The sequence below is a fragment of the Peromyscus maniculatus genome, chromosome 4, assembly GCF_049852395.1.
Source record: "Peromyscus maniculatus bairdii isolate BWxNUB_F1_BW_parent chromosome 4, HU_Pman_BW_mat_3.1, whole genome shotgun sequence".
NCBI classification, from domain to species: Eukaryota; Metazoa; Chordata; class Mammalia; order Rodentia; family Cricetidae; genus Peromyscus; species Peromyscus maniculatus.
The window spans coordinates 143401416-143423152 of record NC_134855.1 but is presented as its reverse complement, the minus strand read 5'-3'; the positions used below and the strand labels follow the sequence as shown (position 1 = coordinate 143423152).

At 44.2% G+C, this 21737-nt stretch overlaps 1 protein-coding gene and 1 long non-coding RNA gene across 3 annotated transcripts in view; one reads left to right on the top strand and one right to left on the bottom strand.

Annotated features, from left to right (window-relative positions):
• Positions 1–21737, top strand: part of Stk4 (serine/threonine kinase 4) — a 97218-nt gene that overhangs the window by 18110 nt on the left and 57371 nt on the right. Inside the window, exons 5-9 of the mRNA XM_042276772.2 lie at positions 280–444; positions 8276–8443; positions 10984–11121; positions 12657–12785; positions 15062–15248. Of these exons, the coding sequence (XP_042132706.2) occupies positions 280–444; positions 8276–8443; positions 10984–11121; positions 12657–12785; positions 15062–15248 (787 nt within the window). The remainder of the gene's footprint in view (positions 1–279; positions 445–8275; positions 8444–10983; positions 11122–12656; positions 12786–15061; positions 15249–21737) is intronic.
• The window catches only part of LOC143273077 (uncharacterized), a 69561-nt gene continuing 48950 nt past the window's right edge, over positions 1127–21737 (bottom strand). For both annotated transcript variants that reach the window (XR_013050951.1, XR_013050949.1), the window contains one exon: positions 1127–1332. This is a non-coding gene — a long non-coding RNA (uncharacterized LOC143273077). The remainder of the gene's footprint in view (positions 1333–21737) is intronic.

Sequence of the window (21737 nt, the reverse complement as noted above, 5' to 3'; positions counted from 1 at the left end):
GAACAGAATGGCCAGGCATGGAGGAGGAAAGGCCTCTGCTGTTCTGATGAGTGGCATTTGGGCAGTCAGTAAAGAAAGCCTAAGTACAGACGTGTGGATAAAGAGGAGAGAGAGCTTTTGAGGTAGAGGGAACAGGCAGGCAGAAGGAGCGAGAGGGACCAGAGCTTTCAGGAAACGGCATGGCCAAAACAGTCGTGCGTGAGTTTGGAGGTAACTTTCCCCTTTTCTGATATGTGATGTAAACAGGGTTGGAACTTCTTACTGTTTTTTGTTTTTCAGTTAACAGAAGAGGAAATAGCTACAATATTACAATCAACTCTTAAAGGACTGGAATACCTTCATTTTATGAGAAAAATACACCGAGATATCAAGGCAGGAAATATTTTGCTCAATACAGAAGGGCATGCAAAGCTTGCAGATTTTGGAGTCGCAGGTCAACTTACAGTAAGTAGAAAAGAAAAGGTTACTGGTACCAGTACTTTAGCTGTGTTCCCAGAAGGTCATTGAGTGATTCATGTGATTCATTTTCCTCATTTTCCTTGTGTGTGTGTGTGTGTGTGTGTGTGTGTGTGTGTGTGTGTGAGAGAGAGAGAGAGAGAGAGAGAGAGAGATATTCGTGTGTATGCCTGTGGGCACGTGTGTGCATATTTGTTTCATATGGAAGCCAGAGTCCATGTTGGCTGTCTTCCTTGATTGCTCTCCACCTTACTTTCTGAGAAATTGTCCTTCACTGACCTGGAGTCATTGATTCAGACAGGCTGGCTGGCCAGTGCTCCGGGAATCTGCCTGCCTCTCTGTGCCTCTCCAGTTGGGATTACGGTGTGTGCTGTAGCATCTGGCTTCTTGTGTGGAGCTGGAGAGCTGCACTCAGGTTCTCATACTTACATGGCAAATACCTTACCAACTGAGGTGTCATCCCGGCCCCTACTTATTTAAAAAAAAAAAAAAAAATATATATATATATATATATATATATATATATATGTATATATATATACATTACTTAATTTAATTATGTAATACACATTTGTAGAATTTACAAGATTACCAAATAGGTAGTAGGAGTTTTAGATCTTTTCTGGGGTTCAAGTTCATGATTTAATGTCTATAAAAATGGAAACTAACATAAGACAGGAGTATTGATTTAATTCTAATACATCAGGGACGTAAAAGGAAGACAGATTGGAGCAGGCTGCTTTCCTTCAGCAAGGCAGAGGCTCCCATCCGGCCTCCAAGCAGTTCAGTCAGCGCACTGGAAGCGCTCCGGCCTGCTTCAGTGTGGGCTCCTAATTTCCCTCTGTTCTCGCTTGTGCTTGCCAGCGAAAAAGGAAGCTGTTCAAAACAGGAGGACTAGAAGGATCTGGCTTTGTAAAATAACCGACTAAGTTAAGAGTCTATGTAGAAAAATGGAAACAGTTCTACATAGAAAACACGAGTCTCCAACAATATTACACCAAGGGTTTTCTTGGTGAGTTTGTGTGCTTCACCCCCACCCCTCCCGCCTCCCCACCCCCCACCTCTCCCGCCTCCTCACCCCTCCCTTTCCCCCCTCCCCTCCTCCACCCCCACCCCCCTCTCCTCACTCCTCCCCTCTCCCCACCCCTCCTGTTTCCCCACCCCTCCCACCTCTCCACCCCTCCCTTCTCCCCCTTCCCCCCACCCCTCCTGCCTCCTTACCTCTCCCCTCTCTCTCCCACCCCCTCTCCCCACCCCTCCCCTCTCTCTCCCACCTCCTCTCCCCACCCCTCCCCTCCTCCTCCCTCTCCCCACCCCTCCCCTCTCCTCCCTTCTCCCCACCCCTCCCGTCTCCCCACCCCTCTTGTCATTTCCCAGCTACAAACCATTTTTTTTTTTTAGACCAGGTTTCACTATGTAGGCCTGGCTGATCTAGAACTCTCTATGTAGACTAGGCTGGCCTTTAGATAGAGACCTGTCTGTCTCTACTTCCCAAGTACTGGGACTAAAGGCATATGCCACCATGCCTGTCTAACATGTCCAGTTTCTTTTGTTGCTTATGCTTCTGGTGCTATAGCTAAGAAGCCATGACCTTCTATGTGTTTAGTGGTTTTAGCTCTAACATTTGCTTTGAGATGAGTTAATTTTCATGCCATGAGATAGGTATCCAGATACATTCTTTTGTGTATTGATAAATGGTCATGGACCATTTATTTCAGTTACTTGTCGATAGACCTTTAGCGTTTCTTTTGTTGACTTACGTATTGGTTCTTGCTGAAAATCAAGTGTGGGTTTATTTCTGGGACTTTGGTTGTATTTGGTTGGCCTGTATTTAGGTCATTGTGTCTGTACTTCACTGTCTTGGCTTTTACAGCTTTGGTTAACATGAGACCTTCAACTTTGTCCTCTTTCAAAACTGTTTTGATTCCTCTGGGATCCTGCATTTCTCTCTGAGTTTTAGATTAGTGGGTTATTTTTGCAAAGAAATCATTGGGATTTTGATAGACACTGCATTGACTCATAAGTCAGTTTTAAAATTACTACCATCTTCGTATTAAGCCATGTAATTCACAGACCCAAGATGCTTTTGCATCTACTTATATCTTGCATTTTTCATCAATATTGTCATTTGTATAGTAAGCATTTCGCATTAATTTGGTTAGTTCATTTTTTAGTGGTTTGTTCTTTTTGATGCTATTTTAAGTAGAACACTTTGATTTCAAATTATTTATTGTTATTATACATGAATATGGTTGATATTTATATATTGTGTTCTACAATGTTACTGAGCTTGTTTATTGCTAGTTTTCTTTTTTTAAAATTGTGTCTGTGTACTCAAAAGTTCATGTGTGTGATTATAGGTTGTGAGTCCTTGCCTTCTACCTGGTTTAATGTTTGAGACAGGGATGTTTGTTATTCATGGTGTATACATCAGAAATTCTCATCTCCACCTCCCAGCTTCCAGTAGAAGCACAGGGATTACAGATGGTCTAGCAAGCCTAGCTTTCATTGCGTTAGAACTCAGGTCCTCAGGCACTTTACTGTCTCCAGCTCCTATTGCTCATCCCCCCCCCTCCCCCGCCCCCCCCTCCCCCAAATTCTCAAACTTCTACAGTGAACATGTAGTGTTTTGCTAAAGAAAACAAAAACAAAAAGTTGGTTTGTTTTTTTTTGTTGTTGTTTGTTTGTTTGTTTGACTCAAATATGCAACCATAGTCTATAATGAACCATCTGGGCTTCCAGTACTACTAAGTTGCGGTCTCTCTGACTGGCCTCCTACCAAATGCTGCAGCCCGGCTGGCTGTTTTTGGGGAAGTGGTGGTGATGGTGAGGGTAACTTCGAATTTAGTAACATTGTTCTTGATTCACAGTGCTCCCCCAACTTCACTATCAGGGGTCCTCAGTTTCTCTCTCTAGGGAGTGAGTGTCCAGTCTAATGCAGATCAAGCAAAGGAAGCCCTTTTCCTTCATGTGAGAGCTGCTTCATTTTATTTTATATAGTTTATTTGAAATGTTTTATTATTTTTTTATTTTTTATTTTTGAGTCAGAGTCTTACCATGTAGCAAGGTTTGCCTGGAGCTTGCTATGTAGACCAGGCTGACCATGAACTCTGAGATATTTGCCTGTCTCTGCCTTCCAAGTGCTAGGACTAAAGGCATGTGCCACCACAGCTGCCTTATTTTTCTTATTTTTGTTTATGTGTATGCATATATTCTGTATGGGTACATGGGCGTGAGTGTGGGTGCCCTTGGGAGGGAGGTCAGAGGTGTAGGAACGATGTGGAGTTGGAGTTACAGGCAGTTGTGAGCTGTCTGACGTGGGTGCTGGGATCCAAACTGAGGTCCTCTTGACAGAGTAGGAAGCATTCTTAGTTGCCGAGCCCCCCCTCTGGCTGTCCTTCTTTTGTATATGTTGACTTCTTTTTGTGAAAGGGCTTTGCAGTACAGCCTTGTCTGGCTTGGACCTCTTGGTTCCCTTGCTTCAGCCTCCTGAATGCTGGGATTAGATGCCTGAGCCAAGATGCCTGGCTTTCTAAATCCTTCAGAGTTCTTCAATCCAGTGTTGTTGTGAGATCCACTTTTATCATTCTCAATGCCAACAGTTTGTAAGCCCTTTGGAAGGGTCTGTGCTGGAACTAGGTTGTTCTCAGTTTTCCCAGTGACTGACTCAAGAGTCCATTTGATTGTCTGTTCAGTTAGTTACTGTTCAGCCAGCCATCTGCTTCCCAGCTTAGAATTTTGTGGCTTTGCTTTGCATTTTCAGATGGTTTTGGGAAGAAGTGAAAAGAAAATGTATTCGTTCAGTCTGTCATCTTTAGCAGAAATGTGTAATTAGTTTCTTTTTCTGTTTTGGAAACAGTCTTCTGTAGCCCAGGCTGGCCTTCAAGTCCACCCCCTGCCTCAGCTCTCGGGTTAGCAGCAGCACATGCCTGGCTCTCGATGGGCTCTCATGTGTGAGTGTGCCGTGTGCCGCGGTTCTCTGAACCCCCCTGCCCTTGTGCACACTGGATGCTCGCCGATGTTGTTTTCCAAGGCCCCACCATCCCAAGATCCTTCTGGGCAAACATCAGGATGCTTGCATTTTTAAGCATTTCTTCGATTTTTGTCTTTAGGATAATGTCCTTTACATGTTTTATTTTATTTTTTATTTTTAAGATGTGGTCTTACTGTGTAGTCCTGGCTGGCCTGGAGCTTGCTGTGTAAAACAGGCTGGCCTCAAACTCACATACACCCCTGCTTCCCTCTGCCTTCCCAGTGTGTGCAAAATCATTCCAGGCTTCTTTCCCTCCTTTTTAGGCACAGTCTCATCCTGTAGCTGAGGTTGGCCTAGAATTCACTGTAGCCTGGTCCTGAAATTTCTCAGTCTTCCTGCCTCAATCTCTTGAGAGTGCTTGGATTACAAGTGTGAACTAACACCCATCGAAAAGAATGCATTTGTTGTTCACGAGAGATGGTTCAGATGGGTCCCACATGGGTTCTGGGAACCAAGTTCAGGTCCTCCAGAAGACTGGGGAGTGCTCTGAACCACTGAACCTGCCCCTTATTTTCTGGATTTTTGTCTTTGGTGTTCTGTTCCAGAATCATGTAGCAGCTCATCTGTACTTTCAGGATTCCACTAGGTTTGTTTTTTATTTGAAGATTAACTTATTTGAACTTATTTTAGTGAAAGTGTAAGGTAGGAATTTAAGTTTAGAGTTTTACGGATGGCTACCTAGTTTTCAGTGCTTTTATTTATGGGTATCATTATGTAGTACTGGCTGATCTAGAACTTTGATATAGACCAGGTTGGCCTTGAAGTCAAAGAGATCTGCCCACCTCTACCCCAAATGCTGAGGTTAAAGTCATGTACCACCACACTTGGCCAGTGCTTTGTAGTTTGGGGATATTTTGTCCTTTTCATGCTAGTTTGAAAGCATTTTAAGTTGTGTGTGGCATATGGATCTGACTGGCTTTTGAGTGTGTGCACGTTTAGTTTATGTGCCACAGTTTCTCTCTGGATTTAACACTCTCTGTTGCTCTCTTATACTTAGTAATTCTGTAACTTAGATCTAATTGGAGTTTAGGATATACTGGTTCCTTAATTTTCAAAACATTTTCCATTCTGTGAGTATCCATTTCTGGTTGAAATAATCTAGTGAAAACAACTTTGGGTATCACCATTTGAAAACATCCTGGCAAGTTTGAGGTTTCAGAGCTGAGGAAATGATTAAGCCCAAGTTATTTCCTTTGTTGGTTTTTTTTTTCTTTTTTTTTTTTTAATATTTTTATTTCATGTACATTGGTGTTTCGCCTACATGTATGTCTGTGTGATAGTGTCGGATCCTCTGGAACTCGACAGTTATGAACTGACATATGAGTGCTGGGAATTGAACCCAGGTCCTCTAGAAGAGGAGCCACGGAGAGCCCCCCTTTGTTTTTTTTTATATATGATGGACAGTGTGAGGTCAGTTCAGAAGTGCTGCCTGTCATTGCTCCCGACTGAAGTCAAACGCACTTCAGACATGTGGGACAGGGAGGCTCTTTTGCATCCTTGCCTGTGTTTGGAAGTCCTCTCTCTGTGCTGAGTCAGTTACAGCAAGGCTCTCAGTAGGACCACGCCGCTCTGGGGGAGCGCACGTGCTTATTAGTGTAGTGTGTGCTGTAGCCGCAGATCCTTCATCAAACCACAGGTCGAACTTGGTACCATTTCTTATATCTAAGCTTTAAAATGATTTTTCTAATTGCACATATAAACCAAGGGAGTGTTACATAAATCTGCAAGACAGAAGACAAATGAGTAATTCTGCCTTCTAGATGTGACTGTTAGTAGTGCTCATCGCTCTAGGCTGCTATTCTGCTACACAGGGGCGGTTCTTTTTACTGGTTGTTGCATTGTTGTGATTATTATTTTGTTTTCAGAGAAATAAAGCTGTGTTGTTCATCATTTTGTAAACTGTTTTTTGGTGTTGCAATATCTTACACATTTTCCATACCTATTTCTGTTTGAAATAGGGGCTTGCTGTATAGCCCTGGCTGGCCTCAAACTTAAGCTCCTCCTGTTTCTCTCTCCTGCACTTGGATTATAGGTGAGCGTTCACCATGTCTGCCTCTTAGAGAACTTTTAATGTAGCATTTCAGTATATGAGTATCTATTGTAATATTTATTTTTCCTTTTGAGGCAGGGTCTCATTAGGTAGCCCTGCTTTCCTGGAACTTGCTATGTAGACCAAGATGACCTTGAACGCATGCACAAAGATCCATTTGCCTCTGCCTGTTGGGTGCTAGGATTAAAGACTTGTGATACTGTGGTTGGCCTTACTTATGTTTTTGAGACTGGGTTTCATTCTAGAGCCCCTGCCATTCTGGAGCTCACGTGTAGTCCAGGTTGGCCTTGAATTCTGTCAGTGATCTTCTTACCTCAGTTCGCCAAGGACTCAGGTTATGAGTGTTAGGTACCTTTGTGGTGATTAAAATATATTTATTGAGATGGGCTCTCAGTGCTGCCTGCCAGTCTGGATCCCTTTGCTCGGTGGCCCTCCTGGGTAGCTGGAATTACAGGCTGATAGTCATTTTAATTGGTCCTTCTTCCCTATTGCAAGCACTCTACAATCTGCCTCTGTTTGGGGTACTTCTGTGCATGGCAAATTTCTAGAAAGATACTTGAATAGAAAAATATGGATATTTAAAAGTTTACTAAATATTGCCAGTTTGTCTGTGAGGTTGTACCATCTCATGGTCCAGTAACCTTGTGTTTCAGTTGCTGACTTCCTATGTTTTTGTCAGTATTGATTTAAATTTTTTTTAATTTTAATAATTTTGTATTTTAATAATTGATTGAGAATCCTATGGTTCTTGACCATTTGAATTTCTTTAGTGACTTGTCTCATTATGTCTCGAGTATTGTTTTAGGTATGTTTCAAGTACAAGGTATTCTTTTTCTTTTTTCAATGTTTTTATTTGATTTTTCAGACTTTTTTCATTTTTCATTATTAAGAAATTTTCTACTCACTGTACATACCACCCACAGATCCCCCCCCCCTCCCCCGATCCTTCAGCCTTTTTTTTCCCCCAGAGCTGAGGACTGAACCCAGGGCCTTGTGCTTGCTAGGCAAGCGCTCTATCATGAGCTAAATCCCCAACCCCTCCTTCAGACTTTTATACAATATATTTTAATCATATTCTTCCCCTTCCCCAATTCCAGGTCCTCTTCCACCTTCCTACCCACCCAACTTCTTTTTTTCCCTCTGTCTTAAAAAGAAAAGAAAACAACCAAGGAAGCAAAACCATTAGAAAACATGGAGTCCAATATACATTGGCTGGCTAGTCCTGAGCATGAGGCCTGCCCTGAAGTATGGATGATATACTCAGTGTCACTCCATTGAAGAAAATTGATTTGCCTTCTCCTAGCAGCTTTTAAATGCCAATAGCTTCTTGACTAGGGGTGGGACATTGTCCCAACTTTTTGCGTGTTGTCCAGTTGTGGTGGTCTCTGTTGATTGCAGAAGCCTCTCTGGTGATGGTTGAGTGATGCATTGATTTATGGGTGGAGCAATAGGTCATTAGGACTTGTTTTATTGCTGTGTCCATTTAGCAGAATAAAAGAAGTAACTTTCCCGGAGAGCTGATGGCTATCTAGTCTTAGGTTCTTGGCCTCACTTGGGTATGGGTTCCATCTCATGGAGTGAGCCCTAGTTAAATCTAAGCAAACAGTAATTGGTTGCTCTCATAACATTTGTGCCGCTCTTGTACTACTGAGCATAAACAAAGCATTTTTTAATGTTCAAACTTTTTTTTCTCAGTAGTTTTCATGCTTTGTGTTGGTCTCCCTTTTCCATTTTAGGATACCATGGCAAAGAGGAATACAGTGATAGGAACACCATTTTGGATGGCTCCTGAAGTTATTCAGGAAATTGGGTACAACTGCGTGGCCGACATCTGGTCTCTGGGAATAACCGCCATAGAAATGGCTGAAGGAAAACCCCCATATGCCGATATCCATCCAATGCGGGTAAGGAGACAGCCAGTTGGATGGTTGGTTACTGGTTATCAGTAGGAAGTTAGTTGGCAACTTCCTTGGTTATATTCCAAACAGGAAATGAGCTAATTTTTATATAATGATAAATGCTTCTGTAGGTGATATTCTTCCCTGACATTAGTTTGAATACAGTCTATTTTGAATTCTAGAGTATGTGTCTTGATAGTCTCCTTGAAGGACATAGGCTATAGAAGTGTGTAGATCAACTTACATATTGTATACATTATATACACTTTGCAACTACATTTTTAGCTTTGTAAACATTGGCTTTCCATGTAATCATTTTTTGTGACTCCCCTTTGGGTCACCGGGTGTCAGATAGTACCTACTACAGTGTCTTCTTCAGTGTGCTTTTGCTTCACAGGTTGTCTTTTTCATGCTTGATCTCTGTAGGTGTTTTGCTTTGTGAATCCTCAGACTTCTGGTGGCTGTGTTTTCTTCAGCCTGCATCCTATGTCCTCTTACAGCATTATGGCTCACAGGCTGCACCTCCCACACCTCTTTCAATACTCATACTCTTAAGGAGTTCCCAGGCTTTTCTCATTCAAAGAACACACAGCTCTGTTGAAAGGACTCCCCTGCACCTCCCCACCTCCCTCCAATCCCCACCCCTCTCTTTCCCAGAGGCTGCACAGCCTTCCCAAGCCCCACCCCCCACTAGTTCTTTGTCTTTAACTTATTCTTTCACTAAAAGACTTGAACTGGGGGCTGGAGAGGTGGCTCAGAGGTAGGAGCCCTGATTGCTCTTCCAGAGGGCCTGAGTTCAATTCCCAGTATCCACATGGTGGCTCACAGCCATCTGTAATGAGATATGGTGCCCTCTTCTGGCCTGCAGGGATACATGTAGACAGAACACTGTGTACGTAATTACATAATAAATAAATAAATCTTAAAAAAAGATGAGCATTTTTGTTTTGTTTTGTTTTTCAAGACAGGGTTTCTCTGTAGCTCTGGATCCTGTCCTGGAGCTCACACTGTAGACCAGGCTGGCCTTGAATTTTTAAAAAGTATTCATATGCCTAAAGACAAATCCCTTTCTTTCTTTCTTTCTTTCTTTTTTTATTTTATTTATTTATTTATTTTTTGTGGGGCTGAAGAGGCGAAGAGTGGAGGGTTTACATGTTATACTTTTAGGTAAAGAATACAACTTAACTGTCTAATGTAAAGGGTTTTATTTTGCATAAAGTAGAGGTTTCCATCATTTAAAATTCAACAATTAGTAGTCTTTTTAGAGAAAGATTTATTATTTTCATTGTGTGCTGCCCTTGGAGGCCAGAAGAGGATGTCAGATTCCCTGAAGCTGGAATAGGAAGTGGTTGTGAACTGCCTGACATGGGTGTTGGGAACTGAACTCGGGCCCTCTGTAAGAGCAGTATGTAATACTAACTACTGAGCAATCTCTCCAGCCCTTCGTAATAACCTCGACCTTTGTAAAGTAGAATTTCATTGTGCTCTGTTTTAGTGCTTGATTTTTAGCTTTTCTTTTCTGCACAGTGAGGATTTGAGGGACTGGAAGAATAGCTGAGTGGCAGACATCCTGTTTGTCATCCATAAACTCTGCATTCAGTCCCTGGTACCACACACATACACTCTCTTTCTCCTCACCCTATGCCCCATACTCACACCTTCACACATGATTAAGACATGAAGATTAACGAAAATAATTTGGGGTGGCCAAGCTGAGAGCTCCCTGTGACTTTCAGGACTTCTAGTTGATGATCTTAGAGTCATTGCTGACATTCATTGGTGGCTTTGAAGGAGGGGAGTTTAACAACTATGGGTCTGAAGTTGTCTTCAGGGTACAGATAGGTGTCTTTCCACATTGAAACCCACGTGGTATGGTTGCCCCTTGTCCCAAATTTGTTTGAGGCTAAAGAGGCGGCTCACTTGGTAAGTGTTTGCCTTGCAAGCCTGAGGACCTGAGTTCATTCTCTAGCATCTACATAAAAAGCTAGGTGTGATGATGTGTGTTTATAATCTCAGCACTGCAAGAGAAAGTCAGGTAGATTCCTAGGGCTCCTGGCTGGTCAGCCTGCCTAACCTAATCGTTGTGAGACTCAAAAACAAGACGGATGGTTCCTGAGGAGCCACACTCTTGTTACTTTATTAGTAGTGGGGATTGAGCTGAAGGTCTCATTTATGTGGGGCAGCTGCCCTGCCACTGAGCTCCAGTCCCGCTCAGGAGTGACGCTTGAGGTTGAGCCTTGGTCTGCATGTATGCATGCACATGTGTACATGTACTCGCGTCCACACCTGCATGAACATGCATAATACTACCACGCAGACACACAAGGGAAAGGTTTGTTTGTTTGGTGTTGTTCGACATTGTTAGGTTTAGAGCAGGACTGCATGTGAGCAAGGGAAAGGGAAGGAGAACAGTATCAGAGTCTGGTTTCTGGACTCCACGTGGACACTGTGCGTGGATAAGTGGAAAAGCTTTTCACCAAATAAATGTAGTTGTTTAGATTGGAGTGCCATTTTCATTTTACCTATTTTTTTTTTTTTCTAACTAGGCAATATTCATGATTCCTACAAACCCTCCTCCCACATTCCGTAAGCCCGAGCTGTGGTCAGACAACTTCATGGATTTTGTGAAGCAGTGTCTGGTCAAAAGCCCTGAGCAGAGAGCCACAGCCACTCAGCTCCTACAGGTACGCGTCACCTCTCCATGCCATGCACACATGGCTGCGTCACTTGCTTGGAAGTAGGAATGAGGTATAAGATATTCCATACTGCGAGGGAGATTTAAAACTATTGAGATGGAAGGGCATAGAAAATACTTAACTTGCCAGATGGTGGTGATGCACACCTTTAATCCCAGCACTTGTGAGGCAGAGGCAGGTGGATCTCTGTGAGTTTGAGGCTTGCCTGGTCTACAAAGCGAGTTCCAGGACAGCCAGGGTTGTTACGAAGAGAAACCCTGTCTCAAAACAACAACAACAAAAACAAAAAACTTAACTTGAAGAACATATTGGTAATGGAAGGAAGTACATTACGAATGAGTTTAGGTTTTTTTTGTTTTGTTTTGAGACAGGGTTTCTCTGTGTAGTTTTTGGTGCCTGACCTGGATCTCGCTTTATAGACCAGGCTGGCCTCGAACTCATGGAGAGCTGCCTGGCTCTGCCTCCCAAGTGCTGGGACTAAAAGTGTGCGCCACCACTGCCCAGCTATTTAAGAGCAGTAAGAAGCTCAGAACCAAATTTCTCCCACCAGGAAGAGCAGTGGCTGGGTAATGGCTCAAGACTGATGTCAAGTCATAGCAGGCCAGATGTGCGTGCATCTGGGAAGAGTGGAAGGAAATGATCTTGCATATTTTGCAAGTATAGAGAACAAGGTGACATGGTATCCTTGCTAGTGACCTAGCTCTTCTAAGTATGTTGTCCAATCTTCCTGGATGGAGTGATGATGACAGGCTTGTGGAAGAGCTTTCTGTTCTGCAGTCCCACCATATGCTGAAGCATCCTTTCAGTCTCTGGAGTACCTAAGAAAGGCTTGGAGACCTTTGCCCTGTTGGTGATGGAGAACCGGGAGGGAACGTGGGTACTGCCAGAGTAAGTGTGTGTACATAACTCATGCAAAGAATTTCTACATGTAGCTCTAACTGCTGGGGCTCCTTGTTGCTCCACAAAAGCAGCAAACACAGAAGATGGGGCTGGTAAGGTGTCTCGGAGGGTAAAGGTGCCTGCCCCGGGCCTGCAACCTGAATTAGATATAGGGACTGATGTAGTGGATGAAATAAAGACAAAAAGAACCTCCAGGTGAGGTAGAGAGGAACGGCACAGGTCCAAACGGTTGTCTCTCTCCTTAGAGTCGTCAAGTGACTGTGGCCTAGTTGCTCCAGGTGTGAAGAGAGAAATTAGATCCACTGATTTATATGACAAATATTGCCAGATTTCTGCTGTGTGCCATGCACTGTTTGAAAGTAAAACTGTGAGCCGGGCGGTGGTGGCGCACGCCTTTAATCCCAGCACTCGGGAGGCAGAGCCAGGAGGATCTCTGTGAGTTCGAGGCCAGCCTGGTCTCCAAAGCGAGTTCCAGGAAAGGTGCAAAGCTACCCAGAGAAACCCTGCCTCGAAAAACCAATAAATAAATAAATAAATAAATAAATAAATAAATAAATAAATAAATAAATAAATAAATAAATAAATAAAGTAAAACTGTGTCCTTTGTTCTGCATTTACGCAAGCATCCATTTGTCAAGAGTGCCAAAGGAGTGTCGATACTGCGAGACCTAATTAACGAAGCCATGGACGTGAAACTGAAGCGCCAGGAAGCCCAGCAGCGGGAGGTGGACCAGGACGATGATGAAAACTCAGTGAGTGGCTTCAGGAGTAATTGCTTGTTAGGTCGTGATTGCCGCAGAAGGGAGACAAGTAGCTGCTGTGGGGAAGCCTGGAGCTCGAGACTCTAACAGCACTTTGTCCCAATCTCATTCAGTGTCGCTGGACACTTGGTGGGTCTGTTTGCCTGTTACTCAGTGTTTCTCAGAACACCTACATTTTACTATTTTCCCCCCATATCTTTTATCCAGTTTATCTTTGAGAGAGAGGGGCAGGGAGACATATCCCCCAGTTTGGAGACTTGGTTTACCAAGCTCTTTTAAAATTTTCATACTGTATTCTGGAGTCACTCACAGCTTTAGAGATTTGAAGGGTACGTGTCAGCTCTTTAGGTCTGTGCTGTAAGTTAGATGAGAAGGAAGAAGAGGAAAGTCCTTTAGGTTAGACATGCACTAGTCACAAGGGTGACTTTATGATCATCTCCTGTTAAATGTGTACTTTTCAGCTTCCACGGTATGTATACAACCTGGAGAAGTGTCAAATCTGCTGTGGGCCGAAGAAATATATCATAAGAACTCAGCTGGTTATGTCAAAGTCATTGCCTGGAGGGATCAGGGAATTCCTCCGGAGAGATCAGGGAATTCCTCAGGAGGAAGCCAAATTCCAAGGAGTTTTTGGTGTTACTTGGCTTGTTATATATCAGCTGTATTCTATTATGAAAATCATGTGTGCCTTCATAGTTTTCCCAATTGACTTTTCCCTAAGAAGGGCTAACAGTGGACTGATCACTCTCTGGACATACACATTCCAGGTATTTGGAGAACAGCTTCAGGAAAGGCTTTCTTTGGAATCAGGTATCTCCCTTGGCCACTTTCAAGGACTAGCAGTAATAACAGTCCACATGCAAGTCTCCTGATTTAAGATAAATTCCACAAGGAGACACTACATAGGTCAGGTGGACGTTAAGTAATAGCTTTACACAATTTAGCTCGGACCCTCCTTTCTTACAGCCTTACTAACTTTATAGACCGCTAACTCCTTACCTAGCCGCTTCTAGGAATATTTAGATAACCTTCTGCGCTGACAGCTATGCTCAGCCAGAACCCCACTTCAAGCCTCCCTGTAATTATCATCATTGGCAACATCTGGCCAGGTCCATCCCCAGATGGAGGAGATACCTCTGTGCCCTCTAAGAACAGACTTAAGCATCCAGGCTACCTGTTTGAGAAGGCCTGGCGGATGTGCCAATTAAGCTTAACTTCCTCTTTACCCAAACCTTACCTCTAGTTCCAGATCTTCCTTTAACTATCACCAGAGGCATCTAGCTGTACACAGGTTGCCTAGCGACCAAGCACACTTTCCCCCACCCTGCAGAAAAAACGGCAGATAGCTTGGACAGATAGGAGCCACAGGAAAAAAGAAGGCAGTTTTATTTTCTCCCATTGACCTAGCAACTTATAGATTCTTAACATTTTCTACCAATCACGTTCAAGATTATAGTTGAGCACATAAGAACCCTCTTCTTAGATATTACTTGAATTTGGCCTTTAGTTAATTCATTTCCCCATTAGTCACTTCCCTTTAGGGTTGCAAATGATAATTAATGGTTATTGTTCCTCTTTGTGATTCTTATCACCCCTCTGTTTGACCCTGGAAGCCTGGCTTTGCACTACTAAGGGAATACTGCTTGTAAGTGTATATATACACACCAGGACTTCCAGGGCACATGGAGAACAGAGAAGAGAAAAGAGAATGGAAGAACTAGATGGGCAAGAACTTGAGAGGAACAAACTGAGATGGGGAAGAACTAGATTGAAGGGCTAGAAGAGAGTATTAGAGGAATGAGATGGAAGATGAGGAAGAGCCAGATGGGGAAGAACAAGATGAGGAAGAACGAGATGAGAGAGAAGGAGATGGGAGAGGTGATGATATGGGAAAGAACTAGATGGATGAGAACCTAGAAGGGGCAGAACTAGATGAAGGAATTAAGGTAGAACCTAGAGGGGACTGCAGATAAGTGTAGAAAGAAATCAGGCAAGAAATGAGCTAAATATGAGAGCAGAATATAAGCTTGTAACTGACACAGAATTATAAAATATATAGACTAAGGAGTTTCGTGTGCACAGATTCATTTCTTTTCATCAAAGATTAATTATCAGCTAGTTGTAGATTCTACCCGGACCCTGGGACGGGACTATCGAGGGGCTGGACCCCCATAGTCCCTGATACAAATCCAGGAATGCTTGCACCAAGATGAGCAACAGTAATTCAGAAAGTTAACAATCTTTTGAACAAATTTGTTGATTTGCAGGAGGAGGATGAGATGGATTCTGGCACAATGGTTCGAGCCGCTGGTGATGAGATGGGCACCGTGCGAGTAGCCAGTACAATGAGTGATGGAGCCAATACTATGATTGAGCACAGTGACACATTGCCGTCACAGCTGGGCACCATGGTGATCAACACGGAGGACGAGGAAGAGGAAGGAACTATGAAAAGTGAGGCTCTGTCACACTGACTGATCCGGAGATGGGTTCTCCTGGTCTGTGCTGTCTTAGTCTCGGGCCTGTTGTTCTGTTGCCAGAGCTAAGTGCCTGCCAGGAAGAGAGACGCTCAGGAGGAGGTTGTTGGAGGGCTGTGTGGGAAGGGGGCTGTGGGAAGGGGGCTGCTTTTGAACCCCAGTGGCTCTCCTTTCATGAATGGAGTCACTGAAGAGTTCCCTTGGAGGAGGGCAGATGCATTGTTTCGATACATAATTCATCTCAATTAGGAATGAAATTTGAAATGCTGTGAATTTTTTTTTTTTTTTTTTTTTTTTTGTTTGTTTGTTTGTTTTTTGAGATAGGGTTTTCTCTTTGAAACAGTCCTGGCTGTCCTGGAACTTACTCTAGAGACCAGACTGGCCTTGAACTTACAGAGATCCACCTGCCTCTGCCTCCTGAATGCTAGGATTAAAGATGTGTGCCACCACCGTCTGGCTTGATAGTGTCTGTTTAACTCAGACAAAGATAATTGAGCAGTTTAAAAAATTCTGTCAAGTCTCCTCAGAAGTATCCTTTCTTTTCTCTCCCTCTCTTCCTCCTTTCTTCTGCCCTGCTGCTGCTTTGCTTCTCTCTCCTTTTCTTCCCCATCTACCCTGCCTGTTTCTCCCTTCACGTTCTTTGTGGGGACCCCCGAGCCTCACACCTGCTGGGTAAGCACCCTGCCAACGAGCCCCACCCCACCACGGCTTCCGTCTTTTGAAACAGGGTCTTAGTGTGTTGCCCAGGCCTCTTTCCAACTTCTGGGTTCAAGCTGGTGTCTGTGGTCAGAGTCTGGCCTAGTGCTTCAGGTTGTTGTTATTGGATTCAGAAATAAAATAAAAGCCCACAGAGACTGCAGAGGCCACTGTTTAGGCAAAGCACAGGCGAGAATACACTGCGGGAGAGCGGCAGGCCGCAGGAAGGCAGCTGCTGCCCGAGGCTTCTTTCTGTGGGAGCCGAGAGGAAGGAGGGACTGTTTCTAGGGAAGTAGTCTGGGTGGTTCTGTTATTTTAATTAATAGATTAGTTTATGTGATCATTTCCCCACTGCTGTGCATGCCTCTTTCTGTAATGCAGCTAAGTTATAGGGGAGTCCTGCCTCCCTAGAAGTTCACTTGAGGACACACGTGGGCTTGGTTGTACATGACTCTAAAACTAGTTCAGGCCAGATTTGCCTTTCTTGTCTTGTGCTTGGACACGAGAAGAATATGATTGCATAGTGCTTGTCGGTTTGATGGTTGTTAAGGGAAGGAGAAACCTATTCCATTGTTCAGAGTAGGGTGTGTGTGTACCCTGGTCAGATGGGGTCCTGAGTTGCCAACAGGTTGCTAGGTGCATTTTGCAGAGAGCGGTGTGTGTGAATAGTTAGTGCAGGTCAAGGACCTTCCCAGGTTGCCAAGTGAAACAAGATGGAGTCCCGGTTACTAAACTATTTCTAGTGCTTGCCTGCCTCAAAGTGCTTCTCTTGCCTCAGCCTCCCAAGTAGCTAGGATCGATCTTCCTGTGATTGACCTTATTCCTGGGTTCGGCTCTTGACTTCAGAGTCCTGCGCTCTACCCCGAGTACCTGAGTTATAGGCCAGCTCACAGAGGGAATAACTTGAGAGTACAGAATGATAACTGAGGTGTATAGGTTCAGTTTAACCTGAACTTTGCATCGGTTTAAAGACCTGGGTCTCGCTGGTCATCTTCTTTTGTCTCCTTTAACTTTCTACCCCTATGCAAGGGATCAAACTCTCGGCTGCACATGTGCTAGTCTTCTGCTGAGCTCTGTCCTCAGCCTCCACTTAGAATAGTTAAGTCTTCCTTGTAGTCTGGGGATCAGCAAACCAGGCCAGGTGAGTCTGGTCTGCCGCCCACTTTTGGCGGTAAGGCTCAGCTGGAGACCAGCCACAGCCATTCCTTTGTTGCTGCTGGTGCCTCTGTACTGAAAAGGCTGAGTTGAGAACCTGTGAAAGACTGTTGCCTTCCGGGCCTAAAGTATTGTATGTCTGTTCCTTTACAGACAGAGAAAGCCTGTTGGCTAGTAGAACACTTGACTGGTGCCATGTGAAGCCCTCTCATGGTTTGATCTCTAGGGAGGGTGCACAATTAAAAGGAAGAAGAAAAAGATTATGAAACAGACCTGGGCTTTAAACCTAAGCAAAGGGGTCAGACTGGAATGGCTTACATGTAGGATCTGGATAGTCCAACAGTGGCTGGCTGCAGACTGGAGAGCTAAGGACCAGATAACTGCTCAGTCCACAAAGCTGGATGTCTCAGCAGTCCCAGTCTGGTCCCGAGGGCCTGGAAGGTTCCTGGAGAGTCGCTGGTCTTTAGTCCATGTTGAAAAACCCAAGAAACTGGAGTCCAATGCCAGTAGGGAATGGCAGGGAGAGTGGCCGCAGCTGTAGCAGCAGGGATGGGTGTGTGGGATGGCAGGGAGAGTGGCCGCAGCCGCAGCCGCAGCAGCAGGGACGGGTGTGCGGGATGGCAGGGAGAGTGGCCGCAGCCGCAGCAGCAGCAGCAGGGACGGGTGTGCGGGATGGCAGGGAGAGTGGCAGCAGCAGCAGCAGCAGCAGCAGCAGGAGGGACGGGTGTGCGGGATGGCAGGGAGAGTGGCAGCAGCAGCAGCAGCAGCAGCAGCAGGAGGGACGGGTGTGCGGGATGGCAGGGAGAGTGGCCGCAGCCGCAGCCGCAGCAGCAGGGACGGGTGTGCGGAATGGCAGGGAGAGTGGCCGCAGCCGCAGCAGCAGGGACGGGTGTGCGGAATGGCAGGGAGAGTGGCCGCAGCCGCAGCAGCAGGGACGGGTGTGCGGGATGGCAGGGAGAGTGGCTGCAGCAGCAGCAGCAGCAGCAGCAGCAGCAGCAGCAGCAGCAGCAGCAGCAGGGACAGGTGTACTAGTAAGAAACCCAGACAGCAAGACTGTTTTTTTGCCTCAGACCTCTCTGGATCTGAGCTGTCAGGTGTTGCTGTCCCCTCTCAGGGAGAGACTTCTTTTCAGTCAGTCCTTTTCACAAATGCCCTCACAGACTGACTCCTCATTGTTGTATCTCTTAGTTGATCCCAGATGCCATCCAGTTCAGTGAATGAAATGAGTTCTAATATCAGGGTAAGCCAAGGGCGTTGTCAAAGTGTAGTAGAAGGGTATTTAACGTCCACTGGGGCTCTTCATGGGAGAAAGGCTGCCGGCTTGGCAGCGGGCAGTAACTGGAGGTACTCCGGCAGAGGGAGCCCTTCCCACGGAGCCTCACCAGGAGCTTGGGGAGGTGAGGAACTCAGGGTAGCTTCTTGTGGCTGAGAGGGAGGGACATTTGCAGGCAGTGTTCTCAACGTCTCCTCTACTCTTCACCTTTCAGGTCATGGTTTGCAAGGTAACCACTAGCCTCTTGTCTTCAACGGCAACATAGTTCCTTTTGTCCGGTTGGGGGCTCAGATTCATTATCTCTGAGACTATGAAGGAGTGGTAATGCTATTGGTAGATTCATAAATTGAAAACACTTCTGGAATGCCTTGTGTATCAGGCATTTAAAAAGTTCAGATTTGGGGCTGGAGAGATTGCCCCGCAGTTAAGAGCATTTGCTGTTCTTCCAGAGGACCCGAGTTCAGTTCCCAGCACCCATATCAGGTGGTTCACAACCACTTGTAAGTAGTGCTTCATGGGATCAGTATTCGTTTTAGACTTTGCAGATACCTGTACTCACACATAAACAGACCTCTTGCTATGTACACATAATTAAAACTAAATCTTAAAAGAAAAAGTCAAACCTTTGACCCAGTAAATTCCACTACTAGGAACCAGGCCCAAAAAAATAATAAACTATATTCAGTAATTTTCCCAAACATGGTATTTATAGATAGAATACTGTATATACAAAAACATTAAGTACAGTCCCAGCCCTTAGCTAAAATCTGAAGAGAGAGAACATTAGCTAATTGTACTTGTCTGAAAACGTATTGGCAATTCTTGTTAGTCTGTAGAATATGTGCAGGGCAGACTTCTGTTTTGTTTTGTTTTGGTTTTTGGTTTTTTCGAGATAGGGTTTCTCTGTGTAGTTTTGGTGCCTGTCCTGAATCTCGCTCTGTAGACCAGGCTGGCCTTGAACTCACAGAGATCCGCCTGCCTCTGCCTCCCAAGTGCTGCGATTAAAGGCGTACACCATCACCACCCGGTCTCTTCTGTTATTTTTTGAGCGAGGGTTCTAGAAGAAATTCTCTTGATGGCAAAAGTGAAGGTCAAATTCCTGTGTGAATTGCCAGTATTGGGATTGTTGTACTTCCTCTGTGCCAGCAGAGGGAGCTCTGTATTAAGCTATGAATTGAAATTGTGTTCCCATTCATGTTTACCATACCCTTTCTTTTTGGATCAAGGCTATTATGTATTTATCTTTAAGTATATATGTATATTTTATTTTATGTGTTTGGGTGTTTTTGTATGTGTATGCATGTCTGTGCACACATGTGTCTAGTGCCTGTAGGGATCAGAAAAGGTTATTGAATCTCTTGGAACTGTAGTTACTATGATTGAACCTCCGTCCTCTGGAAGAGCAACCAGTGCTGTTAACTGTTCGGCCATCTCTCCATCCTCACCTTTATTTTGAGTCTATTTTGAGTTACCACAGCAACACTAGGGCATTGCCGTTGTTTCATTTAGTTAGGAGATAGGACACTTGGCAGAGTTGAAGTCTGAGTCAACCGGAGCACCTCAGCACAGCGTCTTTTCCTCTCAGATTTCTAGTAAACTCTGTCATTCTGCAGCACAGTGCCACACACAGCTTTTAAAATGGCATCAGTTTAAGCGGTCCCAGCTAAATAATGGAATAAGATTTCAAAACAAAACAACTCATGTGCAGAACTGATTTGGGGGGAAAGCTATACCGTGTATAAAAACAAGTGTTAAAGACGTTTTATAGCCGTTTGTTGCTTGGTATGTCCCAGTTTTGGTTTTGGAAGCGCAGCGGCTGCAACCTCCAGCCTTGTGCATGCCAGGTGTGCACTGCTGGGCTCTTAGCCCTCGTTTTAATCTTGCTTATTTGTATGTTTACTGCAGAAAGGTCATCTGAGTAACCTTTTACTGATTGGCAGAATTTCTTTGTATTTGGAGACTGACTTTCTTGGTGTATAGTTGGTACTTTGTAATTATTTTACCCCAGCTCATGGCTTGTGCTCGTAGCTTGGCAACCATTCTTAGCAACTGTAGTTTTTTGTGACATCAGATTGTTCTAAATTTTCTTATACAGTATAACTTTTGTGTTCTTTAAGAAGTTTCATTTTACCTAGATATATTTTAAAATTAGTGTATGTTTAAACAGTTGTTGTAAAGTTTTACTGTTCACAGATGTTCTTTAATATATCATGAATTTCTTTCTGTTTATACTATGAGCTATAGTCATCTGCTCTACTTTTTCCATTTGGAAACCTTATTTCTCTTCCACATTCAACTGTGTGATCCAGTCACCTTTACATGTCTTTTTTTGTGTGTGTGTGGTTTTTCGAGACAGGATTTCTCTGTGTAGCTTTGCACCTTTCCTGGGACTCACTTGGTAGCCCAGGCTGGCCTCAAACTCACAGAGATCCGCCTGGCTCTGCCTCCTGAGTGCTGGGATTAAAGGCGTGCGCTACCACCGCCCGGCCCTTTACATGTCTTCTATGACCATTTATCTAAAATAGATTCCTTGTCTCCTTCTTATTTTTCTTTTCAGTACAAATTGCTACTTGAAAATCTCCTATCAATTTCAGGATCAGTATATTAAAATTTGCAGTATATCACTGGGGTTTTACTTAATTGTTGGAATGCATAGTTTATTTAGTCAGCAGAGTTACTGTCTCTTTCTTCAGTGTTAATTCTGTCAGCAAACATAGATACTTGGTTTCTCTCATATCTGTAGAAACTTTATTCACAGACACGCTCTATATCTTTGTATGTGTGTGTGTATCTGTCTGTCTGTCTGTCTCTCTACTATCTATCTATCTATCTTTTTTTTTTTTTTTTGAGGAGGCCTTTTTATATATCCCAAGCTAGTGTCAGCTTTCAATCCTTCTGTCTCAGCCTCGTGAGTATTGCAACTGCAGATGTGTTCTACCATGCCTAGCAGTTGTGTGTGTGTGTATGCTCATGGGTAGGTCAGAGGTCAACCTCAGGTACTGTTTCTCAGGAGCTGTCCACCTTGATTTTTCTTTTAAGAATATTTTATTTTTAGTATTTAAAATTAGGTGTATATGTGTGGGTATGTACACTTGAGTACAGATGCCTCAGGAAGTCAGTGACTTGGATCCTCTGGAGCTAGAGGGACAGGTGTTTGATTGTGAGTCACCTGATGTAAGTGTTAGAACCAAACATGGGTTCTCTAGAAGAGCAGAACATGCTCTTAACTGTTGAGCCCCATCTTGGTTTTTAAGACTGGTTCTCTCACAGGCCTAGAATTCAGCAAGTAGGCCAGGCTAGTTGGCCACCGAGCCCAGGGATTCTGCAGTCTCTCCTGGGTCA